Below are 27714 nucleotides of genomic sequence, written 5' to 3'. Positions count from 1 at the left end.
GTCTCCAATCAAGCAATCAAATACTAATCAATTTTACCAGTTCTAGAAACATATAATCATGAATTTACTTAATTTTTGGGTGATAATGAGTTATGAACATTTGATCTAACAAGTCCCAAGTCCCAACCCCACCCAAGAGGCGAAAATCATCTATTTACACTAATATATTAAAAGGTGATCTTAACCAACGAACGGCAACACATGGCCCTATCCCCTTGGGTTGTTTTACCACAAATGATCCATGTACAACCAAAAAATAGTAAATGCATTATATACGATTTGATCACATGACTTCAAGTTTATATACTAAAGTCTTAACCACTAAACCAACTGATATTCGATGATATCATTTTAAAGCAAAATATTAATATGAATCTCTATAGGTGTTATTTGTGACTTGAAATCTTGTGAACATGGCATAAAGCTGAATTTGAATACATATCACTCAATCTATAAATGGTTTTGATATGATCCAAATTGGAGGTGGTAGCTTGTTCAAAGAGCTTTCCAACGATAGGTGGTCATATGCCGAATTCTGCTGAGAAACGAAAAAGTTATGATGGCTGTTTTACGAAGCACTATCGAACTGGAATATCACCCGATCGGGTCAGGTACCCTTAGAGAACTACGATTGGGCTTAAAACACCGGATCGGACCCGAGACATTAGTCAGTTTGAATTTGATGACCGCTCGATCGGGCTGATGTTGCCCGACCCGATAGTGCGACGGAAATTTTGACGCGGGATACATGATTTCTTTTCAGATTTTGTGCGGAGTATATTCTAGGGTTTATTAGTGTTTCCTTTTGTTATAAAAGAGACCCGATCGGGCGACGGGAATTTGGACGCGGGATACACGATTTCTTTTCGAATTTTGTGCGGAGTATATTCTAGGGTTTATTAGGGTTTCCTTATGTTATAAAAGGACCCTCTAGGTGTTCATTATACACACAACTTTTAGCCTCTAGTATTTTTAGGACTCCTTGTAATTATTCTCTCTGTTTTTTCCATAGTGAAGAAGCTCTCGATTCATCCACTCATGGACGTAGGTCTATTTTGACTGAACCACGTAAATCCTTGTGTTCTTTCTGTTTATCTTCTTGATTGTTTTTCTCATCTTTATTATTTCTTTGACTTTATCCGCATTGATCAAACTACAACACCCTGTTTCCTAACAATAGGGGTTTCCACTGGTGTTGGTACTGGTGGTAAGCTACAAAAAATCATTTAATTGCTTCCAATAAGTATATCCAATCCTTAAGATGGTATTTATTTTAGGGTGTTTAATTTCTTTTTTTGTTCATCTGATTAAGAAGGAAGATCTAACAATCTATATTTTCTGTAAGAATCTAGAAGATCACGGAAGTATTTTCACCCAAACAACTATGCATCAACGGAAGTTAAGCCGAATCAGAGCGAACTCACAGATTGTATTGATTCGGATGAAGAATTTTTACTACGGTTATTTTTAATCAAATCTGCGATGTATCTAGTTCTAAAGTGTTACATATTTGTGTTGAAATTTTCAATTTTTCAGGAATTGATTATGTCGTTTGACTATCCTTTACGAATAAAATTATTATTTTTTTTTCTAAAAAAAAAACTATAAATACTCGAAGTATATCTCAATATCTCAATTCTCATGCCAACAAACTAGTTTCCCATCTAAAAGTTGCCTATAAAATTCATAACACATAAATTCCCTCTCACCCAAGTAACCAAAAGTCAGCGTCATCCCAACGTCCAACTCACTTTTGACCATTTCACAACGCAGCCTCCCACCTGAGAGCGCCAAAGTAATGTATGTTTTCATTACTTTTCTCCCAAGAAAACAGAGCAACAAAATCCTGATTTGTGATTAAAAACACCCATCTCTGATCTCTCCTATTTTTACTATCAATTCTGTCTCAACCAAAACATCAATAGTTTTTGTATTCATATAAGCTTCAAAAGCAGTACAAAATACAAAAAAAAAAGAAGATTCGAACTTGTGATTTATCGTTCACAACACATCAATCTGTATCCTTGAGTTCTAAAGACATCCTTGGTACCCGAACATCAATAGTAATTAGTAGGAGTACTACATTATACTAGTGCATAGTAATGGTACTTCCTCTAATAAAGCTAGGTACGCTCGCATTGAGGACTCTTAGTAAACCCATTGCCACACGTCTCAAACAACAAGCTGGGTTACACCCCAAATTTCGTGAATTCATCATTAGTTTTGCCCAGGTTTTTCTTCATCTATATTTTATTTTTAGATTGTTGATTTTTTGTTTATGTGAGATGTTTTAATTTTTGCTATTGAATTGTATCTTTGTAATTTGTATGATAAAAACATTGATAAATGCAGTAGAATCGTAATCAGTGTAAGTGATCACGTGAGTAGGAGTAGGATATAAGTGTAACCCGTGATCAATGGTTCCCTGAATATAATGTCCATGATAGACAATATGACCACCCACATAACTTGATTACATCGAGGGTTTATGTTATGTAGAGTAGGAAATAGCCTAGACATGATAGACAATTAGACATACACCACTAGAACATTAATTCTCTAAATTAAACATAGTAACCATAACATAATCTTGATTATCGTCCTTAATTCTTTAGTGGGTAGTAGTCTGTTTGGCATATTTTGAATTAATTGTGGGAAAGTTTGGATCTTTGACATTACACATTTCTTGATCCGGTAGGTGGTTTGTTTGGTTAGTGGTATTAAATTGTAGTAATGGTAATGTTTTTTAGAGTAAATTTGTGAATATATTTCAATGTTAACATCCATGATAATGAAATTTGATGCCAAAACATGTGTTTTCCTTTGCAAATTTTCATTACCATCCAATACCACCTTCTGAAGTGGTAATGGATGGTAATGAAATTTTAGGAAAAAAAATTGTGTTTGATAGCATTATCATGGATTCATGGAGGTTGACCGGGAATGTCTTCACAAATTTGCACCAAAATCCATTACCACCATTTAATACCGCTAACCAAACAGGTCTACGAAGGTATAATGCTATGGTTGATGTTGCTGTTTTATGGGTGAATTGTTTTTGATAAATGTGATTTAGGTAAAAGTATCAAATCGGACCATGGTTCTATTCTTAAGTTATATGTTATAATTGTAAAGTGAAATGCTGGTAAAGGAGATTTGACACTTGTGAGATGAAATAGAAGGGAGATAGTGGGTCTGATGAACTGATAAAGTGTTAGATAGGGGTTTAGTGTTTTTTTTTTTATTAGAAAATTAAGTCAGCCCAAAAGCTAATTCCTACAAGGCTACTAGCCTATAGGAAACACCAGCACATTGGATGGTAAGGTATGCATAACATGCTAAGGAAATACCCCAACATAATGCTAGAGGTAAAGATCGAAACCCTGACCTCAAGGGCCAAGAGGGAGTGCTCTACCCACTTGAGCTAACTCTTATTCTTTTATATAGGGATTTAGTGGATCAGTGTAAATGTATGATTGACTAGGGCTCTATTTAGTTGGATGGAAAACATTTTCAATAATAAAATGTATTCCCTTGAAAAGATACTATCCAAAAAGGAAATCACAATTGTACCATTTTTTAATTGTTTGGTTTTTTTGCATGAAAGGCTAGGGAGAAAAGGAAGAATGTAGTGAATTTGGGGAGGATAGTGGGAGCTTGGGAGGAAGGTGAAGAATAAGGAGGAAAGTGTGTTTTCCCTTCTTTTGAGATGAAAACTGTTTTCCACCAAATTGAAATCTGTTTTCCACCGTTAAAAAACCAAACAAAGTAAAATGGGAACGCCACTTTTCCAGGAAATTATTGTACACCAAACCAAACACACTCTAGATATCTTACAAACTTGTTGGTCCATACACGTAAACATAAATCATCATTGGTTTATTTGTCATTATCAAATGGATTCCTTGTGTTGGATCATGGATGAGCCTGTGTGGAAGTAGAGACAAGGTTACATAAATTTGAATGGAACTCGTGTAGGATGTATCGCTATATCACTCTCTTCTTAGGTTGATATATACTTAAAGAAAATTTGAGTTTTACATAGAAATGTGAACTAATTTGGAGTACTACCATATAGGACACTTCGTAGAATAAGTTCAGTTCAGATAAGTTCAGGGTTATTCAGGTGAAAAGAACGCACCCTAAGTTATGGTTTTTGGCCAAATTAAGTGGTTTCAGTGTCAGTTACAATGACTTATACACGATGACAGTCATAAGTTTCCGATGTGACTTTGATGAAGCAATGCAAAAACCTATAGAAGATCTATGCCCGACTTAGGATTCAAGCCGGAGAAAGATGAGTTTTGATTTGAACACGGTACATGGCTGATGTGAATACACAAGGAAGTGCAGAAGTAGAGATGGATAAATTCAAAAGACAATGGAGCTAAGGAGCTTGATCGCCTACGCTATTTCGAAACACCAATAATATCTCTAGATATTAGATTGATTCCATTTGGATAATTTTTCTTACATTAACTTTCAGACTGTATTTGTTTCCTTAGCAACAGTGCAGCTTATATAAATCTTTCTACATAGATTGCATTATGTACAATGTTATCCATATATAATGTGCATAAGGTAATGCTTAAAGTTTGGCACATATACCATTCTAATGCAAGTATGAAAATTTCCATGTCAACCCAAAAATGTGTAAAAACCCTTGTCCAGATATGCATTTTACTAGCCCCATATGCAATCTTATCATCTTCCTAAAGCAATAGTTGGCACATATGCTGAAGAAGATGTTTTACTCATTTAGTTTTTTCATGCACTAGACATGGGATTTCCTTAATGTTCTAAAATATTCCACTTCAATTTAATCACCAAAACATTGAGATTGCCTTACCGTACCTAAACTAAATTGCAGAATACCTCTTTAAGCATGATGTTCTCAACAATGTACTCCATATCTCTCACTAATCATCATGACAATTGTCTGTAATTTGTACATAGTAGGCTAAGGATGAATATAACTCAGATAAGTTATACTTCAAATAATTCATTACCCTGCTATACCATGACAAAGCAATTACTGAGACATGTACCAGAACTTAAATTTGTTGTTGAATTACAGCCGTTTGCAATCTACATGTTACATTCTTGTTGTGGTTGCTGATTCTAGGCAAATCATCGGCTTACAACTACACTGCAAAGGCGCATTTACGGCCATGCAACAGATGTTGAAATTCGGCCTTTACATGAGGAGAGGGCTGTTCAGGCTGCTTCAGATCTTCTGGGTGAAATGTTTATCTTTATGGTAAATTTTCATTTATCTGTCTCTAATGCTTTCCTATTGCTCATCAAGTATCATCATCAGTGAGGTAAAAATGAACCCACTAAATACAAACCAGGGTAGCTAAATTTAGCTTAAATTCCTGATTTGATCATTCAAGTTTTGAATTCTGATTGACTTAGTAAGACCTCTGAATAGCTTTGTCATTATGACACATTTATATTTGATTAGTTAGTTTACCTTGAAAAAGACATAATAAGCTTATCAAAATAAAATTTAAATGGTAATGAGTTGCCTTATGTTAGATAGAATTTTCCCACAAAGAATTTAGACAAAAAATGTTGTTTTCTTGAGTAAGGAAACAAAGAAAGGAAAGTTTATACTTCCATTGAAGTGTTTTATTCGACATAAATTAGTACCGACTCCTCAGAATTTGGTAACTTCAACTCTACCAAGAAATCATTGCTATTAAGCGGAAGCTACTAACTACTCTTTGTCTATCGAATTTATTCTTTTGTATGGTGCAAGTGTGTTGAACATATTCAATTCAGCTACATACAAATTCTTGGACTGACTTTCAGGCTTTTGGACATCATGAATTCAAGAGTGTAACTATCACTAGATAATCATTGGCGAGTTTTTCTCCTATTGAACGCTCTTTGCTAGCTTCATATGGAGTGGCTTTATGACTCTTCCTTAGGACTATACAAGGGAAGTGATGTTAGAAATGATAATCTTTAGTTTGCTTATCTATATTTGGAATCGTCAAATTAGCAAATACATTTTACTTTGAACTGCTATATATTCTGGGTATTGCAAGCTGTCACCTGGTACTAATGAGACACGGGACACCACCACAGCTATGCTACTTCTAAATTTATGATTTCTTACCATTAGTCAATGCTTCTTACTTGGATAGGAACACACATGTTGAATTTAGATTATCTATCGGACCTGTTTTGACACGGTAAATATGTATTACAACTATTCTAAGCTTACATACAGGTCGCGGGAGCTGCATTGATATTTGAGGTGCAAAGAAACTCAAAATCAGAAGCTAAAAAGGAGGAGAAAAGAAAGGAAGAATTGGAGGTAATGTAAAGAAACACTGTCTACTAGTATTTCTCTCTCTGAATGTAATCTGGAGCTGACTTTGTATCTCTAAAGTTCTCTAATCGATGCATTAGTGAATGGTTGATGAGTGTTTTATATTTTTATCCTGGCAAAACAGATTGTTCAAGTTGGGTTCAATTGAAGTTAATTAACATTTTGGTTTTTCTCAGTTGAATTTTATTCGATTTAGACAACTTCGTACTATTTAAAGGTTTGGTAGGAATGTTTATTACAGGACCTCTATGTCATGAGGTGTGCGGTTTAGATTTCTACATAACATGAAATGTATGGACCTTGGGACAAGTATCCACTGTCAAATGTTATCTTTTATCTGCTTTCTTGAGCCACAAAGGTTGAATATATGTGGCCTATCTTTCAAAAGTTAAATTCCTTCAAAGTAGCTTGCATCCACTGTTCTGAGGCCTCTAATGGTTGATTGTGAAGGTCGCTCATTGATTCTATGTTTTCAGTCCCTTTCTTTGGTGATGAGGCAATTCGTCATAACTAGGACTTTAGGAGTCCACATATTATCGTGGATCTTATGACCTTCCGAATCTAGATTATGCAAAATTTGTGGAATCATATTGATACTCTTTTAAAACATTGAGGAAACTCACCTTAATCACTGACAGTAGACCTGAAGTTCTCAACATCTAAGCTTAAGAACCGTATCCATATCTCTCAGCCAATGATACAGGTTAAAAACTTTTGCATGCAAAATTTCTCTGGTGCAAACAACTGGTAATTGCATTACATGGAAGTTTACTTAGGGAGTTAGGGTGTGTTCTTTTCACCCAAGTTTAACAGAACTTATCTGAACTGAACATATATGAACGTAACTGAACTTATTGGGACCTATTAAACCAATATTATAAGCTATTAGAACTTACTGGAACTTGAGTGAACCTACTTAAACTCATCTTAACTGATCTAAACTTTTAGACACAGTTGTTTTTTGAGGTGACGTGAACACACACTTAAAGCTCTCTGGTTGTGAACTTATAGCTGATTCACTCCTGTTTATGATGAAGTTACAATTAGTATGATATTCCATGTGCAGTGATGTAGGAACAACCAAACAAATATACATTTTTTCCCAGCTCCAGGACTAAATTTTATGTAAAAGATTGATATTTCTTGAACAGTATGAGATTAAGAAATCTTTCACATGCCTTTGAATTGTCGTTCTTTTCCCTTTGGCTGCATCACTGTCTACACCTCCACAAATAAAAAGTCACTTTCTGAAATGCTTTGTGATGATAATCTTGGGGAGTACTCTTCAGAGAAAATAAAGATTAGGTTGGGGGTTGAAAATGTTTTGTGTTCTTCCCTTTTCAACCTTCATGTTTTGTCTCTTTTCTTCCTCACTGTTGTGCCTCTGGTTCAAGCTTGTCATAGAATTCCTGCTGTTTTTTGTGTGCAGGCATTGCGACAAAGAGATGAAGCTCTATTGAAAGAAGTGCAGCAACTTAAGCTCCAAATCATGGAACTCGAGAAGCTAGCCAAGGGACGAGGCATTGCTGGTTTTTTCAACTTTAGATATGGTCAATCGGATACTGAAAAATCATCATAAGCAGCTTAAACTCACTGACTACTTGATATTTGGCAAACTAACTAATTTTTTCCAGTCTTGTTAGCTCTATTTTCTGGGAAATTTGTTCCCTACTATCTGTATATAATTTTCATAGGACCTCCTTATTGCGGGTAGATTATTCACTGTCAAAGCCAGTATGTGCAGATTCACTTAACAGTATCAGTTCAAGTCCTTTTAACCCTGTAAATTACGAGTTAACTGAACGATTTGATAAACTATTCGTTATTTTTTTTCGTTAGTTAAACGTTGCTGGCACTTTTAGTTCCAATTTTTCTCCCTAATTCTTATCTGTTTTATGTCAGTTCTCTAAACTGCAGTACATCTATGTCTGCACAAATTAAGCCTACAGTTTTTCTGAGACTTCATGTGTTTAGTTAAAAAGCATATGGTATTTTTCATGCCTAAACACATGAATGATGGGCATATGACTTTCAATTCCAATCATAAGGGCTAAGGCGGTGTGTCGAAGAAAGTTAGAGAATAAAAATGGTTCTGAGTAGTGGGAGAGTGGGGGTGTGCTTATATTCCTTTCTTATACTGGTTTGCTTGGCCTTGATTTACATGATAGAAATGGATGGTTTAGGTTCTCTCTTTTCTTTGGTACAGTTTATCTAGCTAATGAATTGTTTGACGAAATAACAAGTTATACAGTTTGATGATTAGAACCACTTGTTATTAATCAATCATGCTAGCTATATCTTTTGGTAGAAAGCATCAAATTGTTTGATTGTTGGACTAAAAGATGGTGATCATTAAGGACATGAATCATATATATGCAATTAGATAAGGCATAGATGCTTTGTTGTTGAGTAGTGTATTACTTTTAGTTTTTAAAATGGTCAAATGTTGATGCTAGTGAAGATTTTTTGGACTCTAATAGTCAAAGGGTTACTATTAGTCTTGTTAATTAGAATAACAAAAAGGAATTTTCTTAAATCAAATTTGTTCAGCTTCTATGTCAAGTTGTGGCTAATTCAACTACCTTTTTGCTCATTTCAATTAATGTTTGTTCTAGGTTTTGGAAAATAAATAAAAATAAAGTTTATGAGTGTTGTTCATAACAATAGCCCTACATATTAAAGGTATCATAATTGTATATGAATCTCACTCCTAAAAAAAGAATCTTAGTGAAATTTAATTTTATAACCAAAACATTATGAGAGTATATAACTTATTATCAGTTATCATTAAGTAAATCTCGAACACAAAACCTCTCATTTGAAATGCATATGTAATAATCAATTAATCTATAATATTATATTGTTCTTTGTGAGAAAAAATCATTTAGTCAAAAGGTAATATTTCTATTTAAAAAAAACTACAAGTATATTTTTTTGGAGAGGCCTCCACTGGAGACCCCTTGGTAAGAAGAAGGATCCTACCGGACCAGCACCTATCGCAGGTTAGTCAACCCAACTACACAGGTCAATGATTGAAAGTAGGGATCCCTAACCTTAAGCACAAATAGGTAGTGGGGTTCGAACTTGTGACCTCAAAGTTGGTGAGTTCTCCACCACCTCCAGTCCTCCACCAAGCAAGCTTCGTAAAAGTATATGATTCATATATCTGGAAGATTTATACCTTGATATTTCATAACTTAAAGCTGCAAACTACATTGCTAATTTAACAACCAAATCGTAACAACACACTTGCATAAATCGATTGCATATGCTAAGAGATGTTGAAAGAACCATACCAATTGACAAATGAAGATTACTATAGGATAAAGTAGCAAGTTCTTCTCGACTTGCAAGCCGTATAAAGGGATATACAACCTCAAAAAACGAATCGTATGCAATGACCCTATGTATCGTCCGAGCCAACAACTAGTTTATATTCTAAAAATATATCTAACACTCGGCATTAAATAAAAAAGAAGCCTCAAGTGTCGATCCGTGAGCGAATGTATTCGGCTTTATATATATAGATAGATTAGATTAGATTATATTAGATTAAATGGATACATGATTATATTATAATTCAATCTTCCCATACCATTACACAAGTAACAAAACCAATTTAATGCAAAACAAAAACTCACATCACATGTAAACCTTGCTCTCATTTCAAGACATTCTATCCCTCAATTTCTACCATATTAACAAGATTTCATCCCTCAATTTCTATCATTTTACCGCGTTCATACTGTTTTTTTTTTCCTTTTTTGTTGGCCCCCCGCATTTGTACAAAGTGTCCAAAGAATCTGTAATTCCAAAGAGAATTTGCTTTGGAAGGGTGGTCTTTACAAAACCCACACACCCTTCATAACTCTCTCTCTCTCCTCCTTCTCAGGCGATCAACCTTTCATTTGGTGAGCATCTACTTTTCATTATTGTAACACATGTTTTTAATATTTGAGAAAATATCTAAAGCAAATTTTTATTAAAGTTTGTGTTTTTGATCCCTTCTCATCCTTCAACTTATCTTATTGTGATTGCATCTATAAAAATGATGATACCCAGTTGGTTTTTTCTATGTTTTATGTGTTGATTTTGCTCTAGGTATTGTTTTCTCTTTGTTTTTTTGGTGATAATATGATACACTTATCTTAGTGGAAGTGAAATTGTTGCTGATTTAACCCTAATCCCCAACTGGGTTTTGCTTTTATGGTCTTTTTATGGTTGTTGGGAGAATTTTGGGTGTGATTGGAGTGTTAATTGGGGAAGTATTGTATGTAAAGTGAAAATTTCTCAATTGGGTTTTGGGTTTATGATGATTTATTTGATTATTGGAGAATTTTGTATGTGATTATAGTGTTAGTTGAAGTTAAAGTATTGGTTTCTGAGTTTTTGAGATCAGAATGATTTTGTTTGAATGTCTTAAGAGTCCTGGAACTTGCAAGTTTGTTGCCATCTTTTATGATGAGAGAATATCTTTTCTCAAGTGGCTTTTAAATTTGCGGATTATATCCCTTTTATTTTGCTTAAGAGTTGTGATTCGTTTTCTGTTTCCTCGTCTGCGTGGTTGCTTTGGAGTAACTTTAATTAGTCCGGCATTTACTTCATAATTTGGTAATTGGGCATGTGTCTTTTTGGATTGAGTTTGGAACAGCAGCAATAAGCCAGTATGGAATATGAATTCTTCTGCTTGGGCAACTTGCATTGTATCGGGCCATAAACGAAATGACAATATATAGTGAAATGGTGCCTTATGCTGTTCTTGAGATTGACATCATTAGTTACAACTGGGTATCACTATTTTTAAATTTGACATTTAAACATGCTGGTTTGTTGAATGATTTGCATCAGGATCTATAATTTTATCGTTCTCTTGTAGCTTTAGTGTAATTCTATCTACTGTTATATAATTCTTCATAGTCTAGTGATTTTGCATCGATTATATTGATATGCTTGAAGTTTTCCTTATCCATTATTGTCATATGTATCCAGGTAATCCTAGAAACTTGGATTTTTTAATGAGGAAGGGTTTGAAGAGAAATGGCTGCAAGTCAGTTTCACACCAGCTCTTTAAGGACAGAGCAAAGAATCGAGTGGATGATCTTCAGATGATATTTTCAGATCTGCAGTCAGCAAGGAAAGACAGCCGCACAGTTGATGCTGCAGTTCTTGAAGAGCAGGTCTATCTAATGTTACGTGAATGGAAATCTGAACTTAATGAACCCTCACCTGCGTCTTCCTTGCAAGTGAGATTTTTATATTTGTATCTTTGCTTCCTGTCATTAGTAATATATACTATGAAAAAGAAAAGAGCATATGGACATTTACGACTGAATGGCTTTTTGTAGAACGATAGTCTTGGCACATTCTCTTCAGACATTTATCGGCTGTTGCACCTTTGTGATGAAGAAGATGATGCAACCAGTCCATTTGAGCTTCCTCTGCCAAAACCTGAGCCTGATGTACAAAAATGTCAAGTTGGGGATGCCATCGGCTTCTTAGAGGTAGATCAATTTCTCTCTCACTTGTATGGTTCTCGTCGAAAATTGATGAAGTTTGCATGTGCATATGTCTGCCAAAGTTTAATTTGGCATGCATTGATGAGGAATACCTACTTCACCTTGTACATAGTAGATTCCATCAGCGTTGGTTGCATACATATTTAGTGTACCGTACTGCATATCCTAATGCTGTCATATAGTGGCATGATACAATAAAGGATTTATGTTGACACCTGTGGAAATGATGAAAGGGGACGATAGAGGAAAGATAGTTCGTAGAGGAAAGCAGACAGTGACTAATTTGGCTACGCTTTGCGCCTGGCCTGTTGTCATCTCTGATAGAAGAAGCAGGACATGTTGATTGTTGAAGTATGCCATAACTGATGACGATACTTTGTACTGTACCAGGCTTTTCATTAATGTAAGGATAGAAGTTGGTATATGTTTAGAATATACTTCTCATGCAATTTTGGTGAGTTGGCTCTAAGCAAGCTAAGAAGTTCATCTGCATGTGCGATGGATAATATGAGGCAAATCTTAGTTCTTAGTCTATCTTTCCGTCTGTTGTTTCGGATTGAGATCAATCTCTGACAAACTGAGCTCTTCTAATAGAAAGCTAAGCTGATGCATCTTCCCTCATGTCTCAGGCAGCATAATGAGCAACTTAGGGAATGTCTAAAATTTTGGGTTCTCTTAGCCTTGTAGTTATGGATATAAAATCAGAAGACTTTAACCAAGCTTTTGGAGACTCCTTGGCTTTTGCTCTTAATTAGGGTGTTTGGAAATACTCCCTCCGTCCCTTAATAGAGTGCCCATTTCTCCAATGCACGTTTGCCAATGCACGTTTTGTATCGTTAATATCTTTAATTTCATATTAGTAAAAATTATAAAAGTTTGATTTTCTTAATGTATGTAATGAGATGAATCAAACAAGACCCCACATGACTATGTTTTTCTTATATATTAGAAATATTTTTTGAGGGCTTTCTTTACCTTTGAATAATGTCCAAAAAAGAAATGGGCACTCTATTAAGGGACGGAGGGAGTATATCTTTCATTCTTTTGCAAGTGTCGAGGTGCAAGGAACTCTGGAAGAGTTAGTTTTGTGGCATATTAAGAAGAAACTGGCAAGTAAAGAATCTACCTCTTCTTGTTCATAGGTTATTGTCATACTATGAAGCTGGTGGTTACCTTTTACATCAGAGGCTCTTGTTCCATTAGGAACATCCAATTTCTGTTGCTTTTGCGTTCCAAATTGTTTGGGTGTTTTGGACTTTGTGACTCATGATATTGTGAGTCACGAAACCAAACAATTTCAGGAAGTTGAGTAGAACATTTCAACTGAGTTTGAGATTTGACATAATCGGAGTTGTAAAGAAAATAATCAAGAGATAGAAATGGCAATCAAGTGGGCATCATTGGCATCATAAAGCAAGCCTTTAGTTGTCACTCTTTGGCCACTGTGGATGCCACTGCAGGGTAGAATAGGAGAGAGCAGGGATTATGTTTTATCCTTCTGGATCTTTTCTCATTTTCACTTTATGGAACCTGAAATTTTCATTTTTTCTCTTATTCTAAAGAAGTTGATGTTTTGGGTGCAGCCTAAGTTAGGATTACTTTCATATTACCCAAATTTCAGAAGGCCAAAATCGATGCTTATTTGGGTTTTTTTTCCCGAGTTTTCCTACGATACCAGAATTTTTATGTTATAGAACTATCAGAAGAGGAAAAGAAAATGAAACATAGCTTTTCTTGACTAGATTTACGAGGGGGGAAGCATAACTTTGATTTTCCCACTTTCTAAGATGAAAAGGAATAAAGCTTTTATTTAATGTTGGGTTTTGAATTTTGTAACCTAGTTGTTGAACTGAGTCTCTGTATATTAGATTTTCATTTCAAGGACCGTATACTTGGATGGGTACCTCTCCTCTATTATATCCGTATCTTTGAGTTCGAGATGTGGAGAATAAGAATACAATGTGAGTATGTGCCACAAGTTCAAGAATATTTATTTCCTTCTCAAACTTCCCTGAAAGGCACTACCAGTAAGTGGTTTGCAATTTGAGAATTTTAGTCCCTTGAGATTTTGAAATGATGGTTTTTTAATTGATTTGTGAGGCTTACTAAGTTCAGCATCCCTCTAATCACAAACACCATCTTTGCCATAAAGGACATCATTCCTAAGTCATGTACAGATATACTTCATATCCTTACTCTCCTGAGTTCCAATATATGTTCATGTTTTATGACTTTTTTTTCTTTTAAGATACGTAGCCATGTCTATTGCTTCTGCAGACCCAAAAAATTTCTAATCTAGCACTTTTTGTCGCTTTGAGCAATTGGAATCCTACTATAGCTGCAGTGCAGTGACGGACTGTACTGATATTTGTTTCCAGTACCATGGTGGTTCATGGCATACAATAGTTGTTTTACTGACTTGTGCAGTTGGGTATTTCAAGAAATGGTATGGATGCTCTCTTATTCATGGGTCAAGGATGCTTATACCGAGTAGAAAATTCTATTTGCAGTAGACCTGCAAGAGTGACTGTTGTGCAAGAGATGAAATGTCTTTAATTTGGTATATGCTTTCTTTTTGTGTTGAAGCAGCAAGCCAGTTTGTGTCTTTCTAATTGTGTTCTAGGAACATGTCCTCATTAAAGTTGCTATTACTGTTACCTAATTCTCTGTACAAGAATGGGAATGGGAGCACAGTTTGCTATGTAGCTTTGTTAATTTAGCTAAATATATACTACTTGCATGTACCATACTGAATTGTCACTTAACCTTTTCTGGATCACATTATACAGGGGTTTTAGTGAATTAGGTAACGTTGGTTGCTACAATAAGGTTGAGTTCATTTGCTTTATTCCCAATTAGGAATTTATCATGGATTAAAGTTACAATTTAGTACTATTGCTTTACCCTTATTCTTGCTCTTCATTTTAGAGTGAATATCCCATCTTTTTTGGGATATTGTTAAATTGGCTGCTCGATATTCTTATTTATCAATATTTATTACTCTATGAAAAGTGAACTAGGACAATCACTATGAAAATGGCAGAGTTTTTCCTTTATCAGTATCCACCCATTTTACAACTCAAATTCTTCCATTTGCTTTAGTCACTTCAGTAACTCCAACCTTCATTTTTTTCACTCATGGGGAAACTGTGGCAAATCAGTTTTTGAATTAACTCCGCTACAGTTAGTTTCATTGATTTAGGTTCTTCCTGATCGCATGCTACGTATCTTAGTCATTTGTGTCTGCAGCTTCTGGGTGCGTATGCCACCTATCTTGTCACACTTATGCCAATAATGTTTAGAATTTTTTTTTCTACGTTAGCATTTAGGCTATTAGTTGCTAACATAACTCAACAATCACATGATTGTATAGATTATCTGGAGTTCTACTCAAAGATCATTCTTTATTGTGAAGTCAAATTAAAGCTCTTGCTATTAAAGTTTAGACATTAATATGGTAGTTGACTTTAAAGTTGGCTTCCAATAGGGACCTGATATCAAGCCTGGGTCACAGGAGCAGAATTTCTCACCCGTTGATCAATGCAAAGGAGCTCCTGGATTTCGCAGTTCGACGGCAACTAATCTGGAAATGGCAAATCAGCTAGACTATAATCAATATAATCTGCATCTGGACCTTGAAAATCACTATTTTGGTGGATATAATGGTGTTGATGTAGGTGCACTGTATGCAAATCCCATTTCAGGATTCATGCCCAATGTATGCCCACCACCTGCTGCTTTCCTGGGACCAAAGTGTGCGCTCTGGGATTGTCCCAGGCCTGCTCAAGGATCAGACTGGTGGCAAGACTACTGTAGTAGTTTCCATGCTTCTCTCGCATTAAATGAGGGCCCTCCTGGAATGTCTCCAGTCTTACGTCCTGGAGGCATAGGCCTGAAGGATGGTTTACTTTTTGCTGCTTTGAGTGCAAAAGTACAAGGAAAAGATGTCGGCATTCCAGAATGTGAGGGAGCTGCAACTGCAAAGTCTCCTTGGAATGCCCCTGGTAAGTTTCTGCAACTTGTTCTCTACTTGTTATCCCATCCTCTTATGACTGTCATGGTTTATAAGCCTGCAATGTTAGTAATTGATATGTTAATGTCCAGCACAATTTTACTTCCAAAATATTCTTTTGATCACTTTCTGCATCCTACATTAATTGTTTGTTGCGTTTATTAATTTCTAACTGTGTAAATATTATTGACAAACTGCCTTTGAGTAATCTTGTATGGTAGTCTTTTTATAGAATGTAGAAGAAAAGGTGTGATTTTGTTTGTGAGGGATGTCCTACAGTTTTCTTGTTTTCCATGATCTGTTTACCATTTCCAGATGTGCAATGTGTTCATTGGCTTTTGTTTTTCAAATTATTGCAGAGCTTTTTGACCTCTCAGTTCTTGAGGGTGAGACTATAAGGGAGTGGCTCTTCTTTGACAAGCCTCGAAGAGCATTTGAGAGTGGAAACAGAAAGCAGAGATCACTGCCAGATTACAGTGGCCGAGGTTGGCATGAGTCGAGAAAACAAGTCATGGACGAGTTCAGTGGGCTGAAAAGATCTTATTACATGGATCCTCAGCCACTGAATAACTATGAATGGCACCTCTATGAATATGAGATCAACAAGTGTGATGTTTGCGCACTATACAGATTGGAACTCAAGCTGGTTGACCGTAAAAAAACTCCCCGAGGGAAAACGGCGAATGATTCTGTTTCAGAGCTCCAAAAGCAGATGGGTAGGCTTAGTGCTGAGTTTCCGCTTGATGGCAGACGTCCGCTGAAGGGAAGGACTAAGTTCAACAGTAAAGATGGTGTTGGAAATCTCCACTCTGATCCAACCCAGTTGATCACTGCAGATAAAACATCGTTTGATCATGGAGTTGGTGCACCATATGGGTATCTTGTGGAGAATCTAGGTGATTACTACTTGAAATGAAGGAGAGAATACCAATGATCTCAGACATATCTAGTTGGCGGATTTTGTTCATCTACTGACAGCTCCATTTTTAGTCTTGATCATCTACAATAACATCAGTGAGATCCTCTTTTTTTTATATCTGAGGATCTTGTATATAGCTTGTTGCGGTTTTTTATTGTCATTGCTGGAGCATAATTACAAATGAGAAGGGTTACAACTTACGTACAGCGTAAATTGCTGTTACTTCTACTGATTATAGTAAAGGCCATCACATTTGGTAGGGTGGATGTACATTCTAACGCTAGTTTCTACTACATGGTATGGAGACTGCACGTTGAATGCTGGTGCACTTTGTTTTCGGCTACGAGATGAGATACATTGTCAACTCTCCCTCGTTGTCATGTTATCATCTCCCAAAGTTATGTAAATGACCAATTCATGTATGAGTGGAAATCTTTTGACATGGTGCTGTAATGTTAACATCTAGAAGATGAGAATTATTTTCCCTAAATGTAGTGCTCTGCATGCTGCATAGTACTGAAGAGTTGCGAGAAAGAATTGGATATTTCTGGCTGGTTAGTGGTTACTTTCTATTTCATCATTTCATGTAGGAAAAATGATAACCTTGTCTTGCAATTGATGGGATATACCCAACTTTTTGCTTCTGGCTTATGTTTGGGTGGTACAGTTATTAAGTTATTATCCTTTACGCTCTCTGCTTGTCTTACACTTACGGCCTGTTTGATAGACAGTAATAAACGGTGTTAATGTCTAGATGAAATTTTATTGACATGGGTATCAACATGAAACGTTCTTCACGATGTCATATGTATATTAATCACCATCACCAGATTGGCTATTAATATTGTGCTTTTTGGCAAATTTTTAAGGAATTATTAAAGGTAATCAAAATAACTTTAAATGGTTGAAAATTTCAATAACTTCCAAAATCTCCCTCAAACTGACCTTGTCAAAATATTATATTTCTGTTAACATAAAATATCAATGATAAATGACATCTATGAAAAATTATTTTAATGAGACTTTAATCCATTAAACAAATTGCTTTGGGGAATTTACCAAGGATATTATTTAAAAAGCAAGAAAAGAAAAATTGTTAATGTTAGATATTTAGAGTCACAAGAGTAGTGGGAGTAAAAATTGAAAAAGCAAAAAATATAATTGAGAGAGAACATTTTATTATTATTTTTATTTGAAGAGTTCCAAATGAGTTAAATAGGATAACGTGATATTTCAATCTAGCTTAGAGTAGTTATGATTTTATAAAAGTTTGATTTATATGAACCATGAATGCAGTATAAAATACAAAGAAGAGGAGGGAGACTCGAACCCGTGATGTTGTATATATCGTTTACAACAGCTCAATTGTAATTATTAGGTCAAGACATCATTGGTAAGCCTAATATATAAGAGTAGTTATGAAATTAAACGTAGCCAATAAGTTCACGTGCATTGGAATTTCAGCAGCTTGTGAACAAACTGATTCTTACAGAGAATCTTGATTAAGATTTAAGAGAAGCATAATGCTCACACCAAAAAAAAAAAAAAAAAAAAAAAGAGAAGCATAATGCATCACGTGAGTTTTAATTAATCATTTAATTCAGGATTTACCAAATTCTACGCTAATAGCCAAATAGGTTAGGAACTTAGGATTTAGGATCTAACCTATAGAGTAAGGTTGTAAGGCTATAGGCGTTATAATGCGTACCAAGTTGAAGTTGAACTGTTGAAGTACCCGCCAAAAATATAAATAAAATTTTATTTCAAGTTCAATTCTTCTTGACATATTCCACAATCTTTTGCAATAAATCCCTTGTTGAGATTTACATTTTTGGACCATCTTACGCCGATACCTTCACTTACCTTAAAAATCGGGTGTCATGTTGGGTTGCGTCCGACACGATATTAACTTGGATACTTCATTTTAAACTAAAAACTTGCCTTTTTTCCTACAAAATAGTCGGGTCGGACTCTTGGACACCCGTATCCGAATAGACACTCAATCCGTATCTGAGCAACATAGTTTTTGGATAAGATCACTAAATTGCACAAGGTTAATTCATAACAGGCTATTCGAACTGTATCACTCAAAGCTCGAATTATAAACCCCGAAATCACTAAGACATGATTTTGGTCCAAACCTAAAATTAGCACAACTTTAATTGGCTCAACTCAAAAGATAATATAATTAGTATATTACTAAACTAATTAATATTAAAAATGAAAATGGCCTAAACCAATAAAGATATAATTCAGGCTAATCGAATGAATCATCACTCAAATATGACCTGAATCGAAGAGACTCAAATCGCTAAATCAAACCCCATTTGAAGTTCCTAACACTATACTTCCTTCATTTTCTAATAAGTGACAGAAAAAGTGGGAAAATATCAAGGAGCCTAGAGAGAAAGTTGAGATCACTTGTTCAATCAATTAAATTTGAGTATTGAATAAAGTAGGTAGGTGAAATAATTAAATGATGGCAAAGAAGTAATAAATAAGAAGTATTTTTTACTACTTTGAGCAACGTGTCACTTATTGTGACATTTCCTTATAAGAAAAATGTATCACTTATTAAAAAACGGAGAAAGTAGAAATTTAGAAAAACCTATGCATAACATAACTCCCAAAAGTTGCTACCATGGGAAATCAATCATTTGATGAACTCCAAAAGGGAATGCAACTCCCAGAAAATGAAAATGTACATCACCTAGTTGAGCTAAATACTGCAAAACCACCTTTAAAACCATTGATTCTTACATTTCAAAACCTAACATACAGTGTTAAAATCCGTCCAACATTGACATGGTCACCACTTGTTTGTAAAAATGCTTCAAACAATGAATATGAAAAGAAGCTATTGCTAAATGACATATCAGGGGAAGCAAAAGAGGGACAGATTATGGCAGTTATGGGTGCTAGTGGGTCTGGAAAATCGACGTTAATTGATGCTCTAGCGGGTCGAATATCCAAAGAAAGCTTAAAAGGGTCAGTAACTCTAAATGAACATGAAGTTTTGAGGTCTAGTACCAACATTCTAAAGTCAATCTCAGCTTATGTTATGCAAGATGTCCTCTTATTCTCAGGGCTAACAGTAGAAGAGACCCTTATGTTTTCGGCACAGCTTCGCCTGCCAAGAACACTCTCAAAGTCCAAGAAGAGAGCGCGAGTCCATGGACTCATTGATCAACTTGGTCTAACACATGCTGCTCAGACGGTTATTGGAGAGAAAGGGCATAAAGGAGTCTCTGGAGGTGAAAGGAAAAGAGTTTCGATTGGTATCGAAATCATTCATGACCCGGCTATCTTGTTATTAGATGAACCCACTACAGGGTTAGACTCTACTAGTGCATTCTTAGTGGCTAGTGTTCTGCAGAACGTTGCTCGGAGTGGCCGTATAGTGATCTTGTCTGTTCATCAGCCTAGTACTCGGATTCTAAGTGTCGTGGACCATCTGATCGTTCTCTCTGATGGACAGACAGTCTATAGTGGCTCACCTTCAAATATAACAGAGTTCTTTGCAGCATGTAATCACCCAATTTCAGAAGATGAAAACAAGGCCGAGTTTGTTCTTGATCTCATCTCTGAGCTCAAGGATTCTCCTGGTGGTATCACAAGTTTGGTAAAGTTCAACAAATCCATCCAAGCAAGGAATAATAGTCCACAAGAACTTGCTACCAATTCATCAGTCAGTGATGCAGTAAATGCCAGGATTTCACAAGGCAAGCTATTGACATCAAGTAAAATTCTTCTCAAGTTTGCCAATCCATTTTGGTTTGAAATTTATTCGCTCGCGGAAAGATCATTGATCAACTCAAAAAGACTGCCTAAATCATTTGTGTTTCGATTTAGTGCAGTGCTACTCGCTGCTGCAATGCTAGCTACCGTCTTTTGGAGGCTAGATGATTCCTCAAAAGGAGCACAAGAACGGCTTGGATTCTTTGCCTCAGCTATTGTAACTACTTTCTTCATCTGTGCCGAAGCCATACCTCATTTTATCCAAGAACGGTCCATCTTCATGAGAGAAACTTCTTACAATACTTATAGAAGATCATCCTATGTTTTCTCTACTGCCATAATTGCCCTCCCGTCTTTGATCCTCTTCTCTTTCACTTTTTCTGTTATCACCTTTTGGGCTATTGGATTAGGTGGTGGTCTTTCAGGCTTCTTTTGGTTCTTCATGTTCATGTTAGCCTCATTCTGGACAGGAAATTCATTCGTAACCTTCCTGTCTGCTGTGGTGCGCGATGTTCTGATTGGGTGCGTGTTGGTAGTGGCCCTCTTAGCTCAATATACACTCTTCGGTGGACTCTTTATACCTCGAGGTCAAATCCCTCGGTATTGGATTTGGTTTCATTATATGTCTCTAGTGAAGTATCCATATCAAGGAGTTTTACTCAATGAATTCGACAACCCTGTGAAGTGCTTAGTTAACGGGCTCCAAATGTTCGATAACACAGCCCTCAAAGATGCATCGCTTGCTTTGAAGGGCAAGGTACTAGAGAGTATGAGTAGCACTCTAGGGATCAACATTACTGGCTTATGTGTGATGAGAGGTACTGATATACTGCAGCAGCTGGATGTTACTGACCTCAGTAAACTTGATTGCCTGTTTATTACTGTGGTTTGGGGTTTTTTCTTTAGGATCCTGTTTTACATTGCTCTGTTGCTTGGTAACAAATATAAGAGGACGTGAGGTAATACTTTGTTGCCATTTATTCATATTACACTGCCAACTTGATGGACATTATAGTTGTAGTTCAGTAGTTCAGTAGTTAGTCTACCGAGGTGAGGCGTGAGCCTCAAGGATCCCCACCACCACCATGCTCCGCCGTAATCTACACCTTGTCCCTGAGGCAAGTTGAGTAGTATATAAACATGATATATGATTATGTAACCCTATTAACAAGATCGTTTGACATACTTTATGTTGTTTTTAAAGTTTTAGATCAATTGGATATAATATAGTATCTAAATAAAAAAGTTTACGGGAGAACAACAAATTGGCTCATATAATTAGCCTTATCCTATTGGGGTTGGGGCTTTAACATTGTCTTCTTCAAGATACACCATCGAACACGGAAAATTAGGGCTGATTAACAGATCGGCTCGGGTTCGAGTTAATAATAAACGGGTTGAACATATCCCAACCCAAACCGAAACCGTTTATTGAACGGATTGAAAAAATCAACCTTGACTCGACTTGTTTATTAAATGGGTTGGATCAGTTTTTCACATCCATACGGAAAATTGTTTACCCCAGCATAGTGTTGCACTGTGTATCTCTTGCCGAAAACCCCCTATATGGTCGGGGTCTCGGGGATATCCAAAATACACCCGTACATGCTCCAAATATCAAAACAACGTCCTTGTGGATGTAGAGATTAGAGCGCTTTGAACGCCTACTCAATACTGATCCAGTGACCCTCACTAGTTGCTCAATACCTCCACACTGAAGCTACTACCTTCGAAATCTTTGCCGTTTCAGAACCGGCATATATCCCTTTAATCAATTGCTGAGTTAGCGAGGAACATAGTTTCGTGCAATGATGGAAATCACATCATGGAGGCAAACCACAATTCTAATGGCATGAAATGTTATTTATCTTTCAATATATTGCACTCACATTTTGACGTTTTAGCACATCATAATTCTTAGGTTCTACCTTACGTCCTTTTACCATGTTCTACAACACATCTAGCAATTCCGAATCCACGAAAAAAGCATTTACCACTCGAAATTGGACACAATAAGGCCAAACTACCTAGTTCAGACTTCAGAGTAACCTTCGATAGATCAGTATAATTATGGCATTACATTCAGAGAAAGGAAACTAAAAGGATGACATATATTACAAGCACAAACCAGTTGCTGCACCTAAAATCTACCCTTGTGAATCAGCATGAGATGCTGATTTTTTGACATAAAATACAATCCACATTTGACTAGTCTGTGACAGAAGAACCCGTAGGGAGTAAGGATCCAGCAGACTACATAGCATAGAACATTGGGCAAAAGACTATTATTTCATGGAACAGAGCAACAACCTTCTAGCGCATCATTGTCTAATCACTCGCCATCATCTTCCACTGTATTAACTCGCTCACACTCGTCAATCCACTCGCTGTATCTGTATATTCGCATGGATAATGTAAGGAAAAGAGAATATGATATAATACAGCAGTAAATGGCAAGATCTTGAATAAGTCAAACTCACATGTCAATCGGTTCGGTCAGGGCTGCAGATGCCAAAATGAAAGGAGAAAAAAACATAGATATCATCAGCAAAAATTCATATCTTTGCAAATATACAAAAAAAAATACTAGTCCAAACTTTGAATCAAGTATTTGCTATCAGAATATCATTAACATGAGCTCCTTTATGGAGTTTGTCAACCAAAAAGAATGAGCTTCATTCTTCTTGCCAAAAAACAAGGAAGAGTGAGGAAAGGACATGGAGGAAGAAGAGAAAAATTGTAGTTAATAGGTACTTGTAAAATAATTATTGAGAAAAAGGATCTAATGGCCTACCAATATGCCAAGAAAAAAAGATAAAAAAAGAAATCAATATTTAATACACAGTTGGCAGAGATACAAAAACATGCAAGTGCAAATTGATGGACCATTAGTATGGTTCAGAAATGTACCTGTAATGGTAGTGCTGAAGTTCTCTTGGCATATCCTACATGAGGCTTCGCCAATCAAGTTCTTCATATCACTAATAATCAGGCAAGATAATACAATTTCAGCTCAAAATACCCACTTAGACTGCAATTTAATGATATATATTCTGAATAGAAACAGTTAATAAAAAAATTAAACAAAGAAGCGATATCATTTCAGACTCTAGTAAGGCTAAATCATGTTCACTAATCGCTTCTTTATCCCCTTTCTAGGCAAGGGCATCCACAAGTAATAGTTCAATATTTCGAGGTATACACCACTCAAATTCTCCCCAAAACTATCAGATCCATTATTTCCTAATGAGTATTACTTCAAAAGCAATCGAATATCATTTAGGACTCAAACAACCATTACTTTGTCATCAAGTGTAATATCTACTTATACCTCATTGAACAACCAAAGTTAATCAGCAGATCTAACTTCCACTTCATGTCAACAGTCTTGCAATGAGGACAAAAGCATTAATCAAAAGGAAACATCCATGAGCCCATGACTCTTTACTCATTTAGTAAAAGAAGGTTAACAGATATGAAGTACACTTACATCCGACATTCTACACTGGTCCCATGATTGCAGAAAGGACAGCTAAAAACAGTATCAAGTTTGATACTCTTCTTTGCAGCAGGCTTAGCTCTTGACTTTCTCTTCCCCATTGGTGGCTACAAACACTGGACTACAACCATCAGGGGAAAAATTAAAAAGGCACGACAAGACGCATAGCAAGATTATTTGACAGCAGAAAAAAATCAGAAAGATATCATTTTAACAATTGATAACTTAATCAAAACAGAAAAGGTTGACCTTCTAGTCAGCCATATGAGCTAAAAGCCAATCACATTCTAGACGATTAAATTAAACAAGTTATGAAGAATCTTCTAACATCTTTAAACCCTTAGCATGAGCAAGTGCCTTGCATGCTAAATCTCAAAAAGAAGCTACAAATAAAGTGAGCCAATTCATTCCCATAACACATAGATGAAGAGTCTGTACCATGCCAATAAAGGCCAATTATACGCAATCCGACCCTCAAACATGACATGGACATATTATTGATAAGGAGTAAAAAACCACTAATTAATCTCCATAACTTCGTTAAATGGAATGTGGAGCGCCCGGGGTATGCGATATCCGCAAGAACGGATTGACCCATTATCTAGCATCAAGAGGTTTGATAATAACTTGATGCCTACAACAATTTCAAAGTATTAGCGGTGTTTGGTTAAAGGTTTTGGGATTGAACGGAATGAAATGAAATGAATTGAATATGATACTACTTGAAGAAAGAAAAAGAAGGTTAACATCACCCCCAATACTTTCACATGCCCCTACGCCCCTTGAATCCCATTTCCACCACCCCTTTATGCATTAACATCCCCATACCTCCTCCTCTAGTTATGGGTTCTAAATCCGTTCTTTGAGTAAATTAAACAACTAAAAGACAATAATGAACTTCCAATCCATACTTTCTCAATCTCATACCATTTTGTTCCGATTTTTTGTGCCAAACACCCCCTCAATCCCCAAAGGATGGGATTGCCTATTCAGACCACTATGTCATCTCCCCCGAGTTGCTCATGTGAATCATTCTCCTCCACTCATCCTATCTAATGCAATATGTTCCTAAAGACCCAACGATTTCATTTCCTTCTTTCACCCCTTTCATCAAGTCCATCTCCATTTTCCCAACTACCCGTCTACGGGATTCTTGCATCCTGAACTTGACAGTTAACTTGTGATAGGGGATTCTTGCATCCTGAACTTGACAGTTAACTTGTACATATCACGGTATTGGACACTCCTTCAACTTAATCCTCAATAATACCCACTATAATCCTTAAGCAAATATCTTCTTCAAGAATTATATCCCCACAACCATTCTTTTGATACCTACTATATGGTATTAGCAAATTGTTCAAGTAAACAAATTTGTATTTTCATTTAAACCAAATACATACGTATTATTTTAATCAATTACATAAACCTATGTACAAAATTTTACAACTAAATCAAAAACACATAACTGAAAAATAAAACATTAGCAGAATTCACAACCTTTCATGTTTTTCATTATCACATGATACCCATGTTTTCAAAAACATTACCAAGAAATCACAACCATTTTGAAAATCAAAAAGTGAATGCAACAATCATAACACTAAAAATTGAAGCAAATCATAGAATGATCTCTTGAAAATCTGAATTTTATTCTTCAGCTTATCAAAGTAAAGATTTCAACAGAACAAATAAAAGAAAAATCTGAATTCTTGCTCAAATATATAAAAGATTCAAGCTTTCAATCTTAAAACTTGTATTGAAATTACTATGAAACGAACCTTCAAATTCCTGGAAGATTGAAGTTTCCGATGTCGAAAAAGATTAAAAATCCCCGCAATTCTTTTCACGAATTTGTTCTACGAAATTGAGGAAAGTTGATTTGATGAAGGGAATCAGAAATCGCGTTTAATAATTGAGGATTAGGGTTACAGAGTTTTCAGCTTCTTTCTTTTATGTCTTTATCCTTCTTTATTTTTCGTTTTTTCTTTATAAATATTTGCCACTTTGTTTGGCCTTAAAAGAAAATTGTTTTTTTTTAGTTTTTGGATGGGGAGGAAAAGAGGCAACAAGAAAATTTGACCTGTTTGGTACGAATTAGGCGATCTTTGATTTGGTAATTTGTGATATCGGATTCGAATATGTATATTACGATTTACCAATTGAGATTTTGCGTTTTCGGAGCATTGAAAAAGAGGATAAGTGAGTATGTTCTATATTGACAATCTTCAATATATCATTTTAATAAAAATGAGATTTTGGGTCTTCTTTTTTGAAAAAAAACTTCTTGCGATATATGAATAGGCCATATAAAAATCACAAATTAAGAAATTCCAATCTTATAATTCATTATATAATGATATTTTTCCTATTCTCTTGTGTATGAAAAAATAATGAGCCTAATTTTTCTTTTTCCTTTTTGGCATCTAATAAATTTAACGTAAATGTAAAAGGAGTACAAATTACAAATTATGAAGTTAAACCTCTAAGAGCTTAGAGACCATTACACAATTGAATATGGGGATTGTAACAACACATCTTTTAAGTTTTAAGTATGAGTTGATGACAACAAATCAGAATAAAACCCATTTGTAATGGCAAGATACCAAGATGTGTCTTTATCTACCATGTTATATTATGTTGAATTGTCAATATGTCATGTCCACTGGTTAAGTCATTTACTAGTGAAGAGGTGCTTAGGTCCAACAGCATATGCATCCCAAAAAAATCCCAAAAATCAGACAGTATGCAACTCTTTTCTATCGAAAATTTTTGGAATCATATTGGTCATGAATTATGATGGGGTAAGTTAAGAAGCATCTATTTTTTTGGACTGAATTAATAAAAATTCAATTTAGTTCAGATAGTTATCTTTCACAATTTTCATTCAGTTCGGTTAGTTTCCTTTCAGGTTCAGTTCAATTCAGACAAATTCAATTCAGTTTAGTTAAATTCAATCCAAAACAAAACAGAGCCTAAGTCATTCATTCTTTTTTAAAAAAAAAAAATCTCTTATATCTAATGGTGTTTGTTAAAAAGAAAGAGAAGTGAGAAAGCCAATGGTGAAGAAGAGTTAAAGTGCAAGTAAGACACATTTTTTTAAAAAAATAGAAGGAAAGAAAATAAAATATGTAAATATCGTATGGTTTTCTCACAAATTCTCAATAGTTGTGAGCATAATAGTTAAGTACTTATAATTCTATTTAGCACCCACTAATAATAGTCGGATTGGAATGCTCTAGAGGTGATCAAATAGCATGCTAGGTCAGATTTGGGCCGAGCTGCTCCTAAAAATTTTTCCCATACTAGTCGTGCAGGCCAAAATTCGGACCATTTTTTGTGCCAAAAGCCCACTTTTGAGGGCCAAAATCGAGCCAGCCGAAATTTAAACTAAAAGGTCATTTTCGTCTTGCCCAAAACCCGTTCCAAATTATAAAAAAAAAAGAAAGGGCCGGGCCAAAAAATTCTGCTCAAACTTGGGCATTTTCCGAACCAAGTTGGGTACCTTTGATCACCTCTAGATTGCCCTAAAAAAATAGTTTGATTGGATTATTGAGAGCATTTTTCCTTGAAGAAATGACAAGAAGCATCCCCTAGCTAATTAATAGGTGAAATTTTAAAAGGTGTTCCACGCTCTGCGATAATTTTCCTTGTTCTTCCTCTGTTGGGATCTTTCGAGTCTGAAGA

General features: G+C 35.5%; 4 protein-coding genes across 7 annotated transcripts; 3 read left to right on the top strand and 1 right to left on the bottom strand.

The window, feature by feature from the left end:
- The first annotated feature begins 1658 nt into the window (after window positions 1-1658).
- On the top strand, window positions 1659-8176 carry LOC104900614 (OPA3-like protein). The gene is made up of 4 exons (XM_010688086.4): window positions 1659-2231; window positions 5126-5260; window positions 6242-6328; window positions 7773-8176. The coding sequence occupies exons 1-4, from the start codon at window positions 2103-2105 to the stop codon at window positions 7920-7922; spliced, it is 501 nt and encodes a 166-aa protein (XP_010686388.1). The 5' UTR covers window positions 1659-2102; the 3' UTR covers window positions 7923-8176.
- Window positions 8177-10096: 1920 nt separating this feature from the next.
- LOC104900613 (transcription factor VOZ1) lies at window positions 10097-17441 on the top strand. Of its 3 annotated transcripts, none has more exons than XM_057390993.1 (5): window positions 10097-10254; window positions 11333-11586; window positions 11689-11844; window positions 15374-15863; window positions 16231-17441. In XM_057390993.1, the coding sequence occupies exons 2-5, from the start codon at window positions 11359-11361 to the stop codon at window positions 16785-16787; spliced, it is 1431 nt and encodes a 476-aa protein (XP_057246976.1). In that variant the 5' UTR covers window positions 10097-10254; window positions 11333-11358; the 3' UTR covers window positions 16788-17441. The 3 variants fall into 3 exon arrangements, with proteins under 3 accessions (XP_057246976.1, XP_010686387.1, XP_057246975.1); XM_010688085.4 differs by having other exon boundaries at window positions 15347-15863; XM_057390992.1 differs by lacking the exon at window positions 10097-10254 and adding an exon at window positions 10420-10444 and having other exon boundaries at window positions 15347-15863.
- Window positions 17442-19086: 1645 nt separating this feature from the next.
- Window positions 19087-21787, top strand: LOC104900612 (ABC transporter G family member 20). The gene is made up of 2 exons (XM_048635273.2): window positions 19087-20530; window positions 20648-21787. The coding sequence occupies exons 1-2, from the start codon at window positions 19432-19434 to the stop codon at window positions 21484-21486; spliced, it is 1938 nt and encodes a 645-aa protein (XP_048491230.1). The 5' UTR covers window positions 19087-19431; the 3' UTR covers window positions 21487-21787.
- Window positions 21788-22531: 744 nt separating this feature from the next.
- Window positions 22532-26137, bottom strand: LOC104900611 (transcription elongation factor 1 homolog). 2 transcript variants are annotated; one of them, XM_010688082.4, is made up of 5 exons: window positions 25809-26137; window positions 24019-24148; window positions 23439-23509; window positions 23009-23030; window positions 22532-22921 (listed from the first exon to the last, which is right to left on the bottom strand). In XM_010688082.4, exons 2-5 carry the CDS (start codon window positions 24126-24128, stop codon window positions 22861-22863), a joined length of 264 nt encoding a protein of 87 aa, XP_010686384.1. In that variant the 5' UTR covers window positions 24129-24148; window positions 25809-26137; the 3' UTR covers window positions 22532-22860. The 2 variants fall into 2 exon arrangements, with proteins under 2 accessions (XP_010686384.1, XP_010686385.1); XM_010688083.4 differs by having other exon boundaries at window positions 24019-24143.
- Window positions 26138-27714: the final 1577 nt, after the last annotated feature.

This window comes from Beta vulgaris, chromosome 8 (genome assembly GCF_026745355.1).
Source record: "Beta vulgaris subsp. vulgaris cultivar EL10 chromosome 8, EL10.2, whole genome shotgun sequence".
NCBI classification, from domain to species: domain Eukaryota; kingdom Viridiplantae; phylum Streptophyta; class Magnoliopsida; order Caryophyllales; family Amaranthaceae; genus Beta; species Beta vulgaris.
This window is presented reverse-complemented; position numbering and strand designations above follow the sequence as displayed.